This window comes from Hemibagrus wyckioides, linkage group LG12, assembly GCF_019097595.1.
Source record: "Hemibagrus wyckioides isolate EC202008001 linkage group LG12, SWU_Hwy_1.0, whole genome shotgun sequence".
NCBI classification, from domain to species: Eukaryota; Metazoa; Chordata; class Actinopteri; order Siluriformes; family Bagridae; genus Hemibagrus; species Hemibagrus wyckioides.
Genome location: NC_080721.1, coordinates 3,156,010 through 3,169,499, shown reverse-complemented (window position 1 = coordinate 3,169,499; position 13,490 = coordinate 3,156,010). Strand labels below are relative to the sequence as shown.

Genomic DNA, 13,490 nt, shown 5'->3' with positions numbered 1-13,490 from the left:
ATTCTACACTTTATCTCCAAGTAAATGTTGTTGTGGATAAGCAAAGCCTACCTTATTGACCTAAGGTGTTACAACTTAAACAGTACGAAAGTGAACTTGTCCTAAACTTTATCAGAAACAGTTTTAATGTACAATAAAAGCAAAGATGTCCTGATGGATAAATGCTTAGTCTATTGTTTTATTTTGGCACATAATGTACTTTGCGTTATCTGATACTCGCTACTTACCTCCGGAAACTGTATTTACGAGATAAGATAGGATTGTTTAGCAGACACGATACAACTGTAGGTACATTCTCTAAAAATTAGGGAGGTACCAAATGTAATTTTATTTTTTTACCTAACTGAAAAACTGGCTGAGATCATTCATAAAAAAATCCTAGAAAGTCTACATTTTGAAGGTAAGGTCACTGGCTTTTACATAGAAAGATTAATAAAAGTTATGGCAACTCAGAATGTTCTAGCCTTAACATTAACTTAACATTAATGTACAGCGGGTAAAATAAATATTGAACACGTCACCATTTTTCTCAGTAAATATACTTCTAAAAGTGCTATTGACGTGAAATTTTCACCGGTGGTTGCTAACAACCCATGCAATCCACACATGCCAAGAACTCAAACCACAGATGTCCATAAATGAAGTGATGTGTAATAATGTGAAATGACAGAGGGGAAAAAGTATTGAACACGCTTACTGAAATTTATTTAATACTTTGTACAAAAAGCCTTTGTTGCTAAAGACAGCTTCAAGACGCCTCCTGTATGGAGAAGCTAGTTGCTTGCATTGCTTAGGTGTGATTTTGGCCCGTTCTTCCACACAAACACTCTTCAAATCTTGAAGGATCTGTGGGCGTCTTCTATCAACTCTTTCTATAGATTTTCAGTTGGATTCAAGACAGGTAAAATGGTGACGTGTTCGATGCTTATTTATATATTTATATTTACATGCACCTGGGAAAATGTCTTTAAATAGTGTGTAAAAGACCAGCATGCCTTTAATTTGTACATTAAAAGTGGTAGCTTTGGTGTGGGACTGCTGATTGGAAGGTTGTCCCAGGCCAACCAATTTGTCACTGCTGGGCCCCTGAGCAAGGCCCTTAACCCTCAATAGCTCAGTTGTATAAAAAAATGAGATAAGAATGTAAGTTGCTCTGAATAAGGCTGTCTGCTAAATGCCAGAAATGTAAATGTACATTTAGGGTTAGCTGTGAAGTACTTTCAAGGGGCAATCATCATGTAATGTATGTCACTAATAAACAAGGCTGCGGTGTGGCCTCAATAGCATATTTTTCATAATCAAGTCTTGTCCTCGTAGATTCTACACATCTCTGGACCCTTACAGTACAGAAAAGACACTCTGTTAGAACACGTCTGGCTGAAATTTGTCACATAAGCTTCATTCAGGTGAGATCTGGTGACTATTTAAACCATTGCATATATGTCCTGTGCTTGGGTTCAGGGTCATCCTGGAAGAGTCCGCTTCCATCAGGATAGGAATATAATCATCACAGGATAAAAGTGATCAGTCAGAATGATCAAAATGTATGTATATCCGGGAGAAAATTCCAACCATTGACACAAATACAAAAAATGTAGTACATATTATATTTATTCTGTATTTGACCTCCAACAAATAAGCCAAAATATTACTGTACACTTACTGAGCCTATTGTTTAGAATAGCTGGATTCTGTTCATTAGAACATTTAAAAAAAGAGTTTATACACCAATCAGGTATAACATTGTGAGCAGTGACCGGTGAAGTGAATGATGATCTCCTCATCATGGCACCTGTTAGTGTAGGCAGCAAGTCAACATTTTGTCCTCAAAGTTGATGTGTTAGAAGCAGGAAAAATGGACAAGAGTAAGGATTCGATCAAAAGGGCCAAATTGTGATGGCTAGACCACTGGATCAGAGCATCTCCAAAACTGCAGCTCTTGTGGAGGTGTTCCCTGTCTGCAGTGGTCAGTATCTATCAAAAGTGGTCCAAGGAAGGAACAGTGGTGAACCAGCAACAGGGTCATGGATGGTCAAGGCTCATTGATGCACGTGGGGAGTGAAGGCTGGCCCGTGTGATCCGATCCAACAGACGAGCTACTGTTGCTCAAATTGCTCAAGAAGTTAATGCTGGTTCTAATAGAAAGGGGTCAGAATACACAGTGCAGGACGGGTCAGGGTTGGTTTAGCACCAAAAGGAGGACTAAATGCCTGATTGGTGTATAACGGTTAAAGGCGTTTGAGAACACATTTTCTAAGACGACAAGAGAACCCAAACCATAGCAGAGAAATGCCACTGGTTTTGCCTGTGAAAAGAAAAGGAGAGTTCATTTAGACAGCGCATTTTGTACACAAGGGCTCTGCGAATGAAAAGGTAAGTATCAAAAATCAACCATTCTGTGTTTAATAACACAATAATATATATATATATATACACTACCAGTCAAACGCCTCTAATCTGAGGTGCTGTTAATTGGTGATTTCTGAGGCTGGTCACTCTAAATGAACTTCTCCTCTGCAGCAGAGGTCAGTTTTGGTCTTGCTTTACTGGGATGGTCTTCATGTGAGCCAGTTTCATCATGGTGCTTGATGGGTTCTGCAAATGCACTTGACAATACTGTTCTTGCAAGAACTATTCCAGAACACCTGACCTTCGTGTCTTAAAATAACAACTGACTGTTTTTTGTTGTCGTTACATATGGATTACTGAAGTCCATGTGTGTTATTTCATAGTTTTGAAATCTCCAGTATTGTTCTAGAATGTAGAAAATAAATCCCTAAACAAAAAACATTGAATTAAAAGGTGTGTCCAAACTTCTGACTGGTAGTGTATATATAAAAGAGCAAACAACATTAGATGTAATTATATTACCATTAATATTTACATGTACATTTCCTCATGAACTCTATTCTATATTATCTCTAGTGGAGTTTTAATATTATCCTGGGATATTACCCTATGGCATACAAATGCTCCATCTATCTCTGCATTAATCTAATCTAATCCACTTATGGAAATAAAACAATAGATACACTTTAATATAAAATTCTCATGAAGTCAGTGGTACGTAGAGGCACGCAGAGCAAAACCCCACCATTTATATCACAGCCTTTCAACACATATTCTCAAGAAAAGTCTCATTCATAACTCCATACATTGTCATTTCTGCTAAAATAATTATTACCTATTTATTTAAAAAAATATTGTCTAGGAATGTCAGAGGTTGCCAGTTTGGGGTTATTTTGCTAGACAACCTCAGGATATATTTTCCTAGACAATATAGCATCTAGCATGCAACCCCAATCTGGCAACCTCAGACATCCCTAGACAATCCAAGCATCTATCATGCAACCACAATGTTAGACCACAATGTCAGAGGTTGCCAAATTGGGGTTGTATGCTATATGCTAGGATTGTCTAGGAATATCAGAGGTTGCCAGATTGGGGTTGTATGCTAGATGCTAGGATTGTCTAGGAATGTCAGAGTTTGCCAGATTGGAGTTGTTTAAAATACTTTGCGGCCACTAAGATCTTGCTATCGAGCAAATAATCAGAATGAACACACATTGATATATTTCTGCAAAATAACAACAGACATTGTGATGAAGACTAGAATAATTTATCTTGTATGATATATTGTAAATAATAAATAAACCATACATCCAAAATATATGAAAAATATCTCCCTTTTTTGAGTCTTTTTTGGTCTTTAAACACAGTTGAACGTCTAAAACCAAACATGATGCTGGACTGTACGCTGGATTATTGTATATTTTTGAGTCTCAGATGCTGTTTACGGATTTATTCTTTAATGTAGCCTGTAGTCTAATCTGGTAGCTTCTGAAATTAATTATATTTGAGGCTTTGTCATGTTTAGAAAAATATATGGTCATGCTTCATAGGAAATGTTGAATCATCATCATCATCATCATCATATTTATCTGAGATCATTGTGTGATTTAAAAACCAGCAACATCACATTAAATTTATGAGATTCACTGTGTAAAGAAATCCTGCTTCGCTAGTAAGGTCTGAAAAGTCTTTAGGCAGAATGATTGCTTTTAACACATTTGTTAAATCGGTTCTTTACCCAACTTGATTTTTGCAGATCTTGGCCTAGGTCAGATTAGAAAGTAAATAAAAATATTTCTGCATCATTTGGGTGCAAACTGGTCAGTTGATGATTAGAAACATGTTGCTTGATCTTTTTGCAGTCTTCATCTGTCCAGTTTTGGTGAAGCTGGATCCAATAGACAGAAGTCCATCAAAGTCCAATAAGCAGATGGTTGATGTGAACATTAACTGAAGCTCTGCATGATTTTATTTTGTACATGGATAGCTGGATAGTTTCGATGAAAGTGGACACTGGGGTTAGTTTCACCCTTGTTTTTTTTTTTTAAATAAATGTTTGCTTATAGTCTTATATATTGCCACACCTAAAAGTGTACTACCTGTGACTTTTATCAAACGATTAAGTAAGTGATGGTGAAAGTACAGTCTGTTCGCACACAGAAATAGCGAGCATGATGGATTAGCTATAGAAATCGTCACGTGCATGATGCCAAATGTGCATGTGCAGCATTCCAGCTTAGCTTTTGATTGGTTCCTGGTCCAGTCATCCAAAACAATATAAGGCAGCTGCTCCTAAAACCCAACCGACTGCAAGAAAAGAGCACGTCCGGTATGTACTAATACTTTCCTTAAAACATATTGCTATTTTTTTTTTGTCTTTTTCATTTTTTTGAGTTTGTTTTCAACATCTATAGTTGTCCACCAAACTGAAGACACCCTCGTAACAGGCTTCAAGATGAGAGCAGCTCTTTCTACCATCGCTTTTTTGCTTGCCTTTGGTAAGTTCTGATAGAAAGAAAAAAAACATTTTAATGTTATTGATTAAGGAAAATTTTCCTTCGAAGAATACAAATTTGAGACTCAAACTCTAGCTCAGCCTCCAAAAGCCAAGCATTTCTAACTTAAACTATTTAGAGACGAATATAACATGAATTTTTGTTTTTGTTTAGAATTTTGCCTCAGCAGCAGTTCACCTCCTGCTCCAGTGGGCACTTGTTTGATTATCGGTGACCCTCATTACAGCACGTTTGATGGCAGTTACTACAGCTTCATGGGAAACTGCACCTACATTGTCGCTAAAAACTGCCACGTGGACGGCGACCATCCGGCATTTCAGATCAACACCAAGAACGAACGCAACGGCAACACGCAAAATACACTGGTTTCTGCGGTCACTATCTTAGTGTACGGCAACACCGTCACCTTCAACCGCATGGAGAACGGGCTTGTCAAGGTACGAGATAAACTCCAAAAACATTTATACAAGCAGAATTTTTAAATGAATGTATTGGATTTTTATTTTTCATTTCAGATTAATGATTCATTCTGGAACTTACCGGTGGTTCTGAACAACGGTGGTGTGAAAATCAAAGCCAGTAGCCTTTCAGTGACCATGCAGACAGATTTTGGCCTGTCCATTCAGTATGACTGGGATCAATACTTGGTAGTGACAGTCCCTGAGAGCTTTAAGGGAAGGATGTGTGGTATGTGTGGGAACTTCAACGGAAAGAAGGAAGATGACCTCACGACTCCCAGTGGCAGTGTAGCAGGCAATATTCCAGATCTGGGAAAGAGCTGGAGAGTATCCGGCGTGCCAGGAGAAGCTTTCTGTCATGATTCGTGTCCAGGGCAGTGTCAGAGTTGTGAGGGTGTTTCATGGTTTACGCGCATGAATGCAAAGATTGCCTGTAGCATCGTAACATATCTCACTAAAGGACCTTTCCAAAGCTGCAAGAGTGTCATTGACCCCAACGTCTTCTATGAGAACTGTCTATTCGACTACTGCACTGGCAAAGATATCAGCAATTTCTTATGTCAGACTGCTGAGATATACACGGATGCCTGTAGGCAAGCTGGTGTACATGTTTATGACTGGAGAGGCTTCCTTAAGTGCCGTGAGTATCATCTAAAAAAAATAAAAAAAATAAAGACAGTAAATGCATTGTGCAGAAGCCCTGAAATGTGAGATGCTGTGAATTCATTTCGAAGTTAATATCTCACTATTTCTAATGAATATTTCATTATTGTAAGTAAATTGAAACTGTAGAAATTGGAAATTAGGGAATTCCCTCTATTTAAGTCAATACATGTAATGCATGTAAGTGAATTACAAATCATCAGACATATATGTTTCGAGTGAATTTTGAGTAAAAAGCAACATCTGGCTAACTTGCAGCAGCTAATATTCACTATGGCGCACTGGTGTGTATTTTTGCTTCATACCTAGCGTCTCTGGCTCTGAAAAAGTGTTTACTAATGGACTGAGGTGTGTCGGAATAACAACTCAAAACAATAAAATAATAAATAAGTCAAATTATCGACATCAACATTTCATTTTTCAGGGTTTCTAGAGTATTGTTTTCCTGTAGAGAACCGCAAACTGTGTAAAATCCATTCTGTAATAAATGTATCCTCTTTCTTTACTCTTTCTCTAAAGCTACCCCTAAATGCCCAGCTAACAGCCACTTTGAGTCCTGTGCCTGTCCTGCTACCTGTGAGAATCCCACTCCTTCTGCTGCATGTAAAGCAAACTGTGTAGAAGCTTGCACTTGTAATGAGGGATACTTGTGGAGTGGAAACAAGTGTGTTCCCAAGAATCAGTGTGGCTGTGTGTACAAAAGTGTTGGTGAGGAACGTTACCTACAGGCTGGAGAATCCATCTGGGCTGATACAAGTTGCACCAAAAAATGCACCTGCAATTCAAATAATGGTCACGTCACTTGTGAAAACCAAAGCTGTCCACTCGGAACTGAATGCACGGTCGTTAGAGGAACAAGAGGCTGCCAGAAAGTACCGCAAGCCACCTGTAATATCTACGGAGATCCTCACTACAACACCTTCGATAACAGCACCTACGACTTCCAGGGCACTTGTACGTACACTGCGGCTAAGGGTTGCCACCTGGACGGAACAAAACTCACACCGTTTTCAGTTGTAGTGGAGAATGAGAAATGGACTGAAATCCAAGCCACTCCAAATGTCTCCATGGCCAAGGTGGTCGTTGTGGAGGTCTACGGCTTGACCATAATCCTGAGAAGAAATCAACTACATCAGGTCATGGTTAGTAGAACTTTAGTTGAATATAAAGGCAAAGCTTGGGTGGGTTACAATGGGTTATTATGCTGTTATTCTAAAAAATATTGTGTATGATGAAGAGAGAAGGGCTTTCCATCAATAGCATGTCCTCTTATTCCATGGCAGTGGGACAAATACGCTGATCAGCTATAACATTCTGAGCAGTGACCGGTGAAGTGAATAAGACTGATGATCTCCTCATCATGGCCCCTGTTAGTGGGTGGGATATATTAGGCAGCAAGTCAACATTTTGTCCTAGAAGCAGGAAAAATGGACAAGTGTAAGGATTTGAGTAAGTTTGACCAAAAGGGCTAAATTGTGATGGGTAGACCATTGGATCAGAGCAGTGGTCAGTATCTAAGGATCTAGTGGAGTCCATGTCTTGATGGGTCAGGGCTGTTTAGGCAGGAAAAGGGTGACCAACACAATATTAGGCAGGTAGTTATACCTAATTGTGTACATGGGTCTGACAGTCAGGTGTCCACATACTGTATATTTGACCATACAGTATTGTATTTATTAATATTTGTTCAGGATGTTCACAATGTTCAGGAATGATTGGCCCATGATGTGTTTCCACCTGCTTTTTCAGATCAATGGTGTCTTAACCAACATCCCTGTAAATCTCAATGACGGTGAAGTGATCGTCCAGCAGGAGGGCTATCATAATGTCATTCTGACAAACTTTGGACTAAGAGTGGCCTATGACATGGTTTATCAAGTTCTCATCACAGTCCCTGGCATATATGCAGGAAAGACCTGTGGCATGTGTGGAAACTTTAACGGTAATAAGAACGACGAGCTCCTGCTGCCAGATGGGAAAGCGGTAGAAAAATCAGATATAAAAACATTTGGAGCGGCTTGGAAAGTGGCTGTCCCCGGCGTGGTGTGTGATGACGGCTGCAGTGGTGATTACTGTCCAAAATGCCCTCAAAAAGAGAAAGCTGTATTCGAAAAGGACTGCAGTATTATTATTGACCCTAAAGGACCATTCGCTCCATGTCACACTGTAATTGACCCTGAATCCTACTTCAGAGACTGTGTTTTTGACGTCTGTATGAGCGAGGGAGATCAGCATATGCTGTGCCACAGTGTCGCTGCGTACATGAGCGACTGCCAGAACTTCGGAGTCAAGGTTAACAACTGGAGAACGTCAACATTCTGTCGTAAGAACATCACATCACTCATTTTATCCTAATTCTATGAGGGCTAGTTAGTGCTAGTTAGCTAATACAAATGCTGATACAATTGAACCAGATTCTAAAAACAACAGCTAGACTGTGTTTCAAGCTAGCAAGGTAAGCTAAATCTAATAGAAACATTAACCAGGAGAAACAATCCTGGTCTAGCCTCAAGTTCCGAGTTTATCAGCTAATTTCATTTAGCCAATAGTTAACCGTGTGAAAAAATGCCAGCTAATGTAAATGATAGCATGTAATTCATTGCAATTTATAATAACATTAATGCTTTATCATGCTATTGCATTAATATGGATTTATTCTAATACAACTTAACACGACCAGCTCATAAAAATCCGGCTAAATTGTGTCCAAGCATCAAGTAACGAGCCGTGTTTCTAGCACTGAGGCCGTGACACACAGCTTTAGACCTAGTTCCAATTGTGAAAGTATTCTAAGTTTGTGTCTATTTATTTTACAGCCTTATCCTGTCCTCCCAACACTGTGTACGAAATCTGTGCAAAAGCATGTAACACACCTTGTCCTGGCCTTTCTGGTGTAATGAAGTGTGATATTCAGACCTGTGCTGAAGGCTGCATGTGTAAACCTGGATTCTTCTACAATGGGACAGGCTGCATTCCAGCAGATCAGTGCGGCTGTTACGAGAATGGACGCACCTATAAGGTAAGACAAAATAAATACAGAACATTAACATAAGTGCATCAGAATAGTTTCGTTACTAACATTTTTTTTTTTACATTTGTAGATTGGTGAGACCATCATCACAGAAAACTGTCAGGAGAAACTGACCTGTCTTGCATCTGGCAAATTAAATAAAGAAAGCATCAGCTGTAAAAGCAGTGAGGCCTGCAGCATTCAGAAGGGCATTCGCGGATGCTACCCAAGGCAGTGCCTGCTGAAGGCAGAATCCTTCAACCTTTTCAGTGGAGAAATTCTAGGCCTCATGTCTGTCGGAGCCTACGAGTTAGTGAAAGTGTGTGACAATGGTCTTGAAGCCGAATGGTTCCGAGTGGTGGTTGAAGTGGGAACTTTCGGGAATCTGAAGAGCATTGTGGCTGTGTACGTCTACTTTGAAGAGGTCTTCATTACCGTCACCAGCAACCAGGACACTTGGGTATGTATCCTAGATAAAATACCACATTCTTATACTCTTTACTTTTCCATTTAAAGCACCTATTTATCACCTAGTAAAAATAAATTATATATTATATAGTGTATATTCATATAAATATATATAGCATCCTCTGCTCTCATTGCCATGGCCCGGGTTCAATTCCCCGGGCAGGGAGCTAACCCAGTCACTGAAGAGTTAACCGGTCCTAAGCCCGGATAAAATGGGAGGGTTGCAACAGGAAGGGCATCCAGCGTAAGGGCATCCAGCGTAAAGTGTCAAATCATGTGGATCGAATGATCCGCTACAAACAGCAGACCCGCGGGATATATATATATATATATATTAAAACACCAACAAACAGATTAATTCAGGAAATTTTACAAGACTGAAATAAGGCATGCTAATTATGTAAGATAATTTTTCCCAGGATTTATCTTCATATGTTTGGGTTGTTTTTGCTTTCTTAAAGAAAATGAGACAGTAACATGATACACTATTGTAATTTATAGGCACTAGAACAAAAAAAATCTCATAAAAACTGAAAATTATCACAGACATACAAGAAAGTAAAAAATATATACTGTAGGTAATTATTATAACATGTCATTTTCTTTCAGAAAAAATCATTTTTAGCAGCAATTTATTTTAGGTTCCTTTACTGGCTCCATAATTTACTATTAATAGTTTTTTTTAAATGTCTATTTATTTATATATATATATATATATATATATATATATATATATATATATATATATATATATATATATATATATATATATATATATATATATATATATATATTGGTTTTTTTTTTGTTTTGTTTTTTCAGATCAATGGAAAAGCTATCACTCTGCCACAGCAGCTGAAGAATGAGGTGACCATCCAGTTGACTGAAGGCACGCTCATTATCGAAAAGAAGAACAGCTTGAAAGTCTCTTTGAGCCTCTTACTTGAGCTTGTAGTGATCGTGAACGATGAAATGGCGCCGAAGGTGTGCGGTGCCTGCGGAAGTGATGATAAAGTATTCGATGTCCAGCGTCAAGACGCTCAGGAGTACTGGGCTTTCTGGAGAGCGCTTGACTTTCCAAATGCCCTTTGTTAAAACCCAGTTTGATCTGATGACAAGGTGATTGGCATTGCTTTGATTTAGAACACTGGCTTTAAGGAGTAGGAAGCATCTCACAATAAGACCCTGTTTACACCTGGCTATAAACATGTGTTTAGAGTGATCAGATCAGCTTAATGTCCATTAAGGCTTGGAATGACTTCAGTCCAAAAACAACCCTCAAACTTCCTATTATAAAGACAAATTAGTGTATATATTACTCCAAATGAGGGCAATTTCCTGATTAAACATGAGACTGCATGGAATTGAGCAGCTATTACAATACACCAGGATGTTATACCAAAATAATGATCTTACACATGGAGTATATTGTCAACACAAATAATGATGAAAATAAGTGTAAAGCGGCGAACATTATGAAGTAGGCTGTGTGTGAGAGGAGAGGAAGCTCCATGATCTGATCACCAGGACACCACATGCTGATACACAGTGTAAACAGGGCCTTACACATTAAGCCTCGTTCAGATTCTTTCACTAAAATAGAACGCTTTACAGATAATAATGCAATCTTGAACGATTTAGAGAATTAAAGCAAATCTTTTTCGCTTCAATTAAGATCCAAATCCAGTAGATTTTGCACGGTAATGCTGAAACACACACACTTTACTCTCTGGTTATTTGATTGAACTATTTTTACTGACACCGTACTTTCCAAATAAAGGTTTTACCATCACCTTAACGACTCGTTTTGCTCATTATGAATCAGTATTATTCTAGTGGCATCATAAATAAGGAATGTGTTTTACATGTTAAAAAAGTAATCAATGAATATTATAAGATTGGGAGATATTAAGCATGTAAGCTAAGCTTATAGGTTTTATTTCATGAACAGATAGGAAAGAAAGATATATTTTAATCAGTAAAGGAACCTTGTTGTCCAGATCATTTTATATGATGTCTCCAGGATGGAATATTCTACGTCGTCTAGTATTGTGTGTATATTAGAGTCAAATAAATGTAGTAGTTATTGTTAGCAAAAACAGGAAAAAATGGTCATTTGAAAATGAAATATTTATTCAGAGAACAAAACATGACATGAATATGAACATTAAAACAACGGATTTGGGTTATTTACTGAGATGTGCTAAGGACCAAAGTATAGAAGTATTAAAGCAGTGTTTCTTCAGAGTAAGAACCGTCTCAAAAGGGCTCTATGTTCTTCATTAAAAATTATTTTGACATATTTCCAAGATCCTATACATTTTCCATTGTCATAGAAGCAAAAAAAGATACTACTACTACTACTACAATAAAAAAATAAATAAATAAATACATAAATTCATAATAATAATACACATGATCACTTAAATAGGTAGTTCCAAAATCCAAGAGAATAAAAATAGGTCTTATCATTAATCTTAATATTTTTTAAAATTTCCTTTTCACGGAAACCCCTGTGAATTTGATCCATCAATCATCACAGCATATCAAACTGGATAGACTCCAAAGTGTAGACTTCAATTTCCAACATGTTTAATCACCTAATAATATGGCCACACCAGACTTCACTACCCAGAACACACCTGCACTTCCCCTTCCTGTTGTCCTAAAGGAAGACATGCTGACAGACTTGCTGAGAGATTATGTGGTGGCGTATATTGATGACATTCTGGTGTATTCCCTGATGATTTTATCCATCCATGGCGTCTGGTTGGGAAATGCTCTGATGATGCTTTTGTGAAGTCTTTTATCTGGTAGTTTCCTGAAAAATCCTACGACTGATTCTGTAAACACATTGCCATTATCAGAGCTGTGTCCCAGTCTGCGTCATCCAGAGTGTCCTGCAGAGTGGCCACTGATTGGTTTGCAACCTCCATCTGTATCAGAGCGTCCTGTTTAACCTTTGTTTATATCTAGGCATGAGGAAGATAGCGGCATGCTCCAATTTTCCAAACGATGGACACAACTGTGCCTTAAACTGTATGTAACAATCGTCCAGGGTCGAAATTGCCCCAGGTGGGGTAGTGGATGTGCTGGAGTTAGCACTGGTTAGCACTCCTCTGCTATGATGAGTGCAGCACCATGGTGTTGTGTCACTTGCAGAGTGCACAACACCCTTATTTACAAAGGCAGTGTCTGCATTTGCCAGAGGAATTTAAATGACTATGACCAAGCTAAATTCCAGAGGAAGGTAGTAAGGGTGATGCTTGATGTTCAGTGAGCTCCAGGGTAGGTGAGCAGGAGCACGAAAGAGACACAGCTGTCATTTACCACCAAACACCTCCTCTTACCATCAGACTTCCCTGCCTCCATAGTTCAGTCGGTGATCCAAGAAAACTTGGCCGGCTGGCCAGCGTGGTCAAACCTCACTAGGTTCAGCCATGTCTCGGTGAAGCAGAGGAGGTTTCAGTCCAGACCCCAAGCTCATATATCTTGTTTTCCCGAAACAGAACATTAGCTAATAGGATGCTAGACAGAGGACCATCACTTCAGGTCGTGTCCTTCATTACTCCTCAGAATCTCACTTGGCCAGCTTGGTTTAGAAATGTCAATAGGTGTGTTCAGAACATAAACAAAAGAACATAAACAAAAACAAACAAAGCATGGTTGGAGCAGTTGTGACACCAGCTGACCTCATGGATGCCATCTTGGATACATATATGAGTCTGATAGTCACAGGGGGTTTCTAATGCAGGAATATGTTTAGTCTTTCTTACAAACAGTCCACAGTCTGTCAGGCAGGACAACTTTTACCGCTCTACCATTGCGAGCATCATCACAAACTGCATCTCAGCCTGGTATGGCATCTGCACAATGAATCATTGGTACCCTGCTTCCCACCATCCATAGCATTTACAATAAACACTGTCTGCAGAGGGCAAAAGTCATTATCAAAGACACCTCTAATCATGGACTATTTAACCTCCTGACATCGGGGGGGGTCCCTGTACAAACAGACTGAGG

General features: G+C 38.8%; 1 protein-coding gene across 1 annotated transcript; it reads left to right on the top strand.

Annotated features, from left to right (window-relative positions):
- Positions 1–1,006: 1,006 nt before the first annotated feature.
- LOC131362559 (IgGFc-binding protein-like) lies at positions 1,007–11,252 on the top strand. The gene is made up of 10 exons (XM_058404626.1): positions 1,007–1,406; positions 4,215–4,681; positions 4,767–4,850; positions 5,022–5,305; positions 5,384–5,966; positions 6,509–7,131; positions 7,739–8,312; positions 8,806–9,008; positions 9,091–9,459; positions 10,290–11,252. The coding sequence occupies exons 3-10, from the start codon at positions 4,808–4,810 to the stop codon at positions 10,560–10,562; spliced, it is 2,952 nt and encodes a 983-aa protein (XP_058260609.1). The 5' UTR covers positions 1,007–1,406; positions 4,215–4,681; positions 4,767–4,807; the 3' UTR covers positions 10,563–11,252.
- Positions 11,253–13,490: the final 2,238 nt, after the last annotated feature.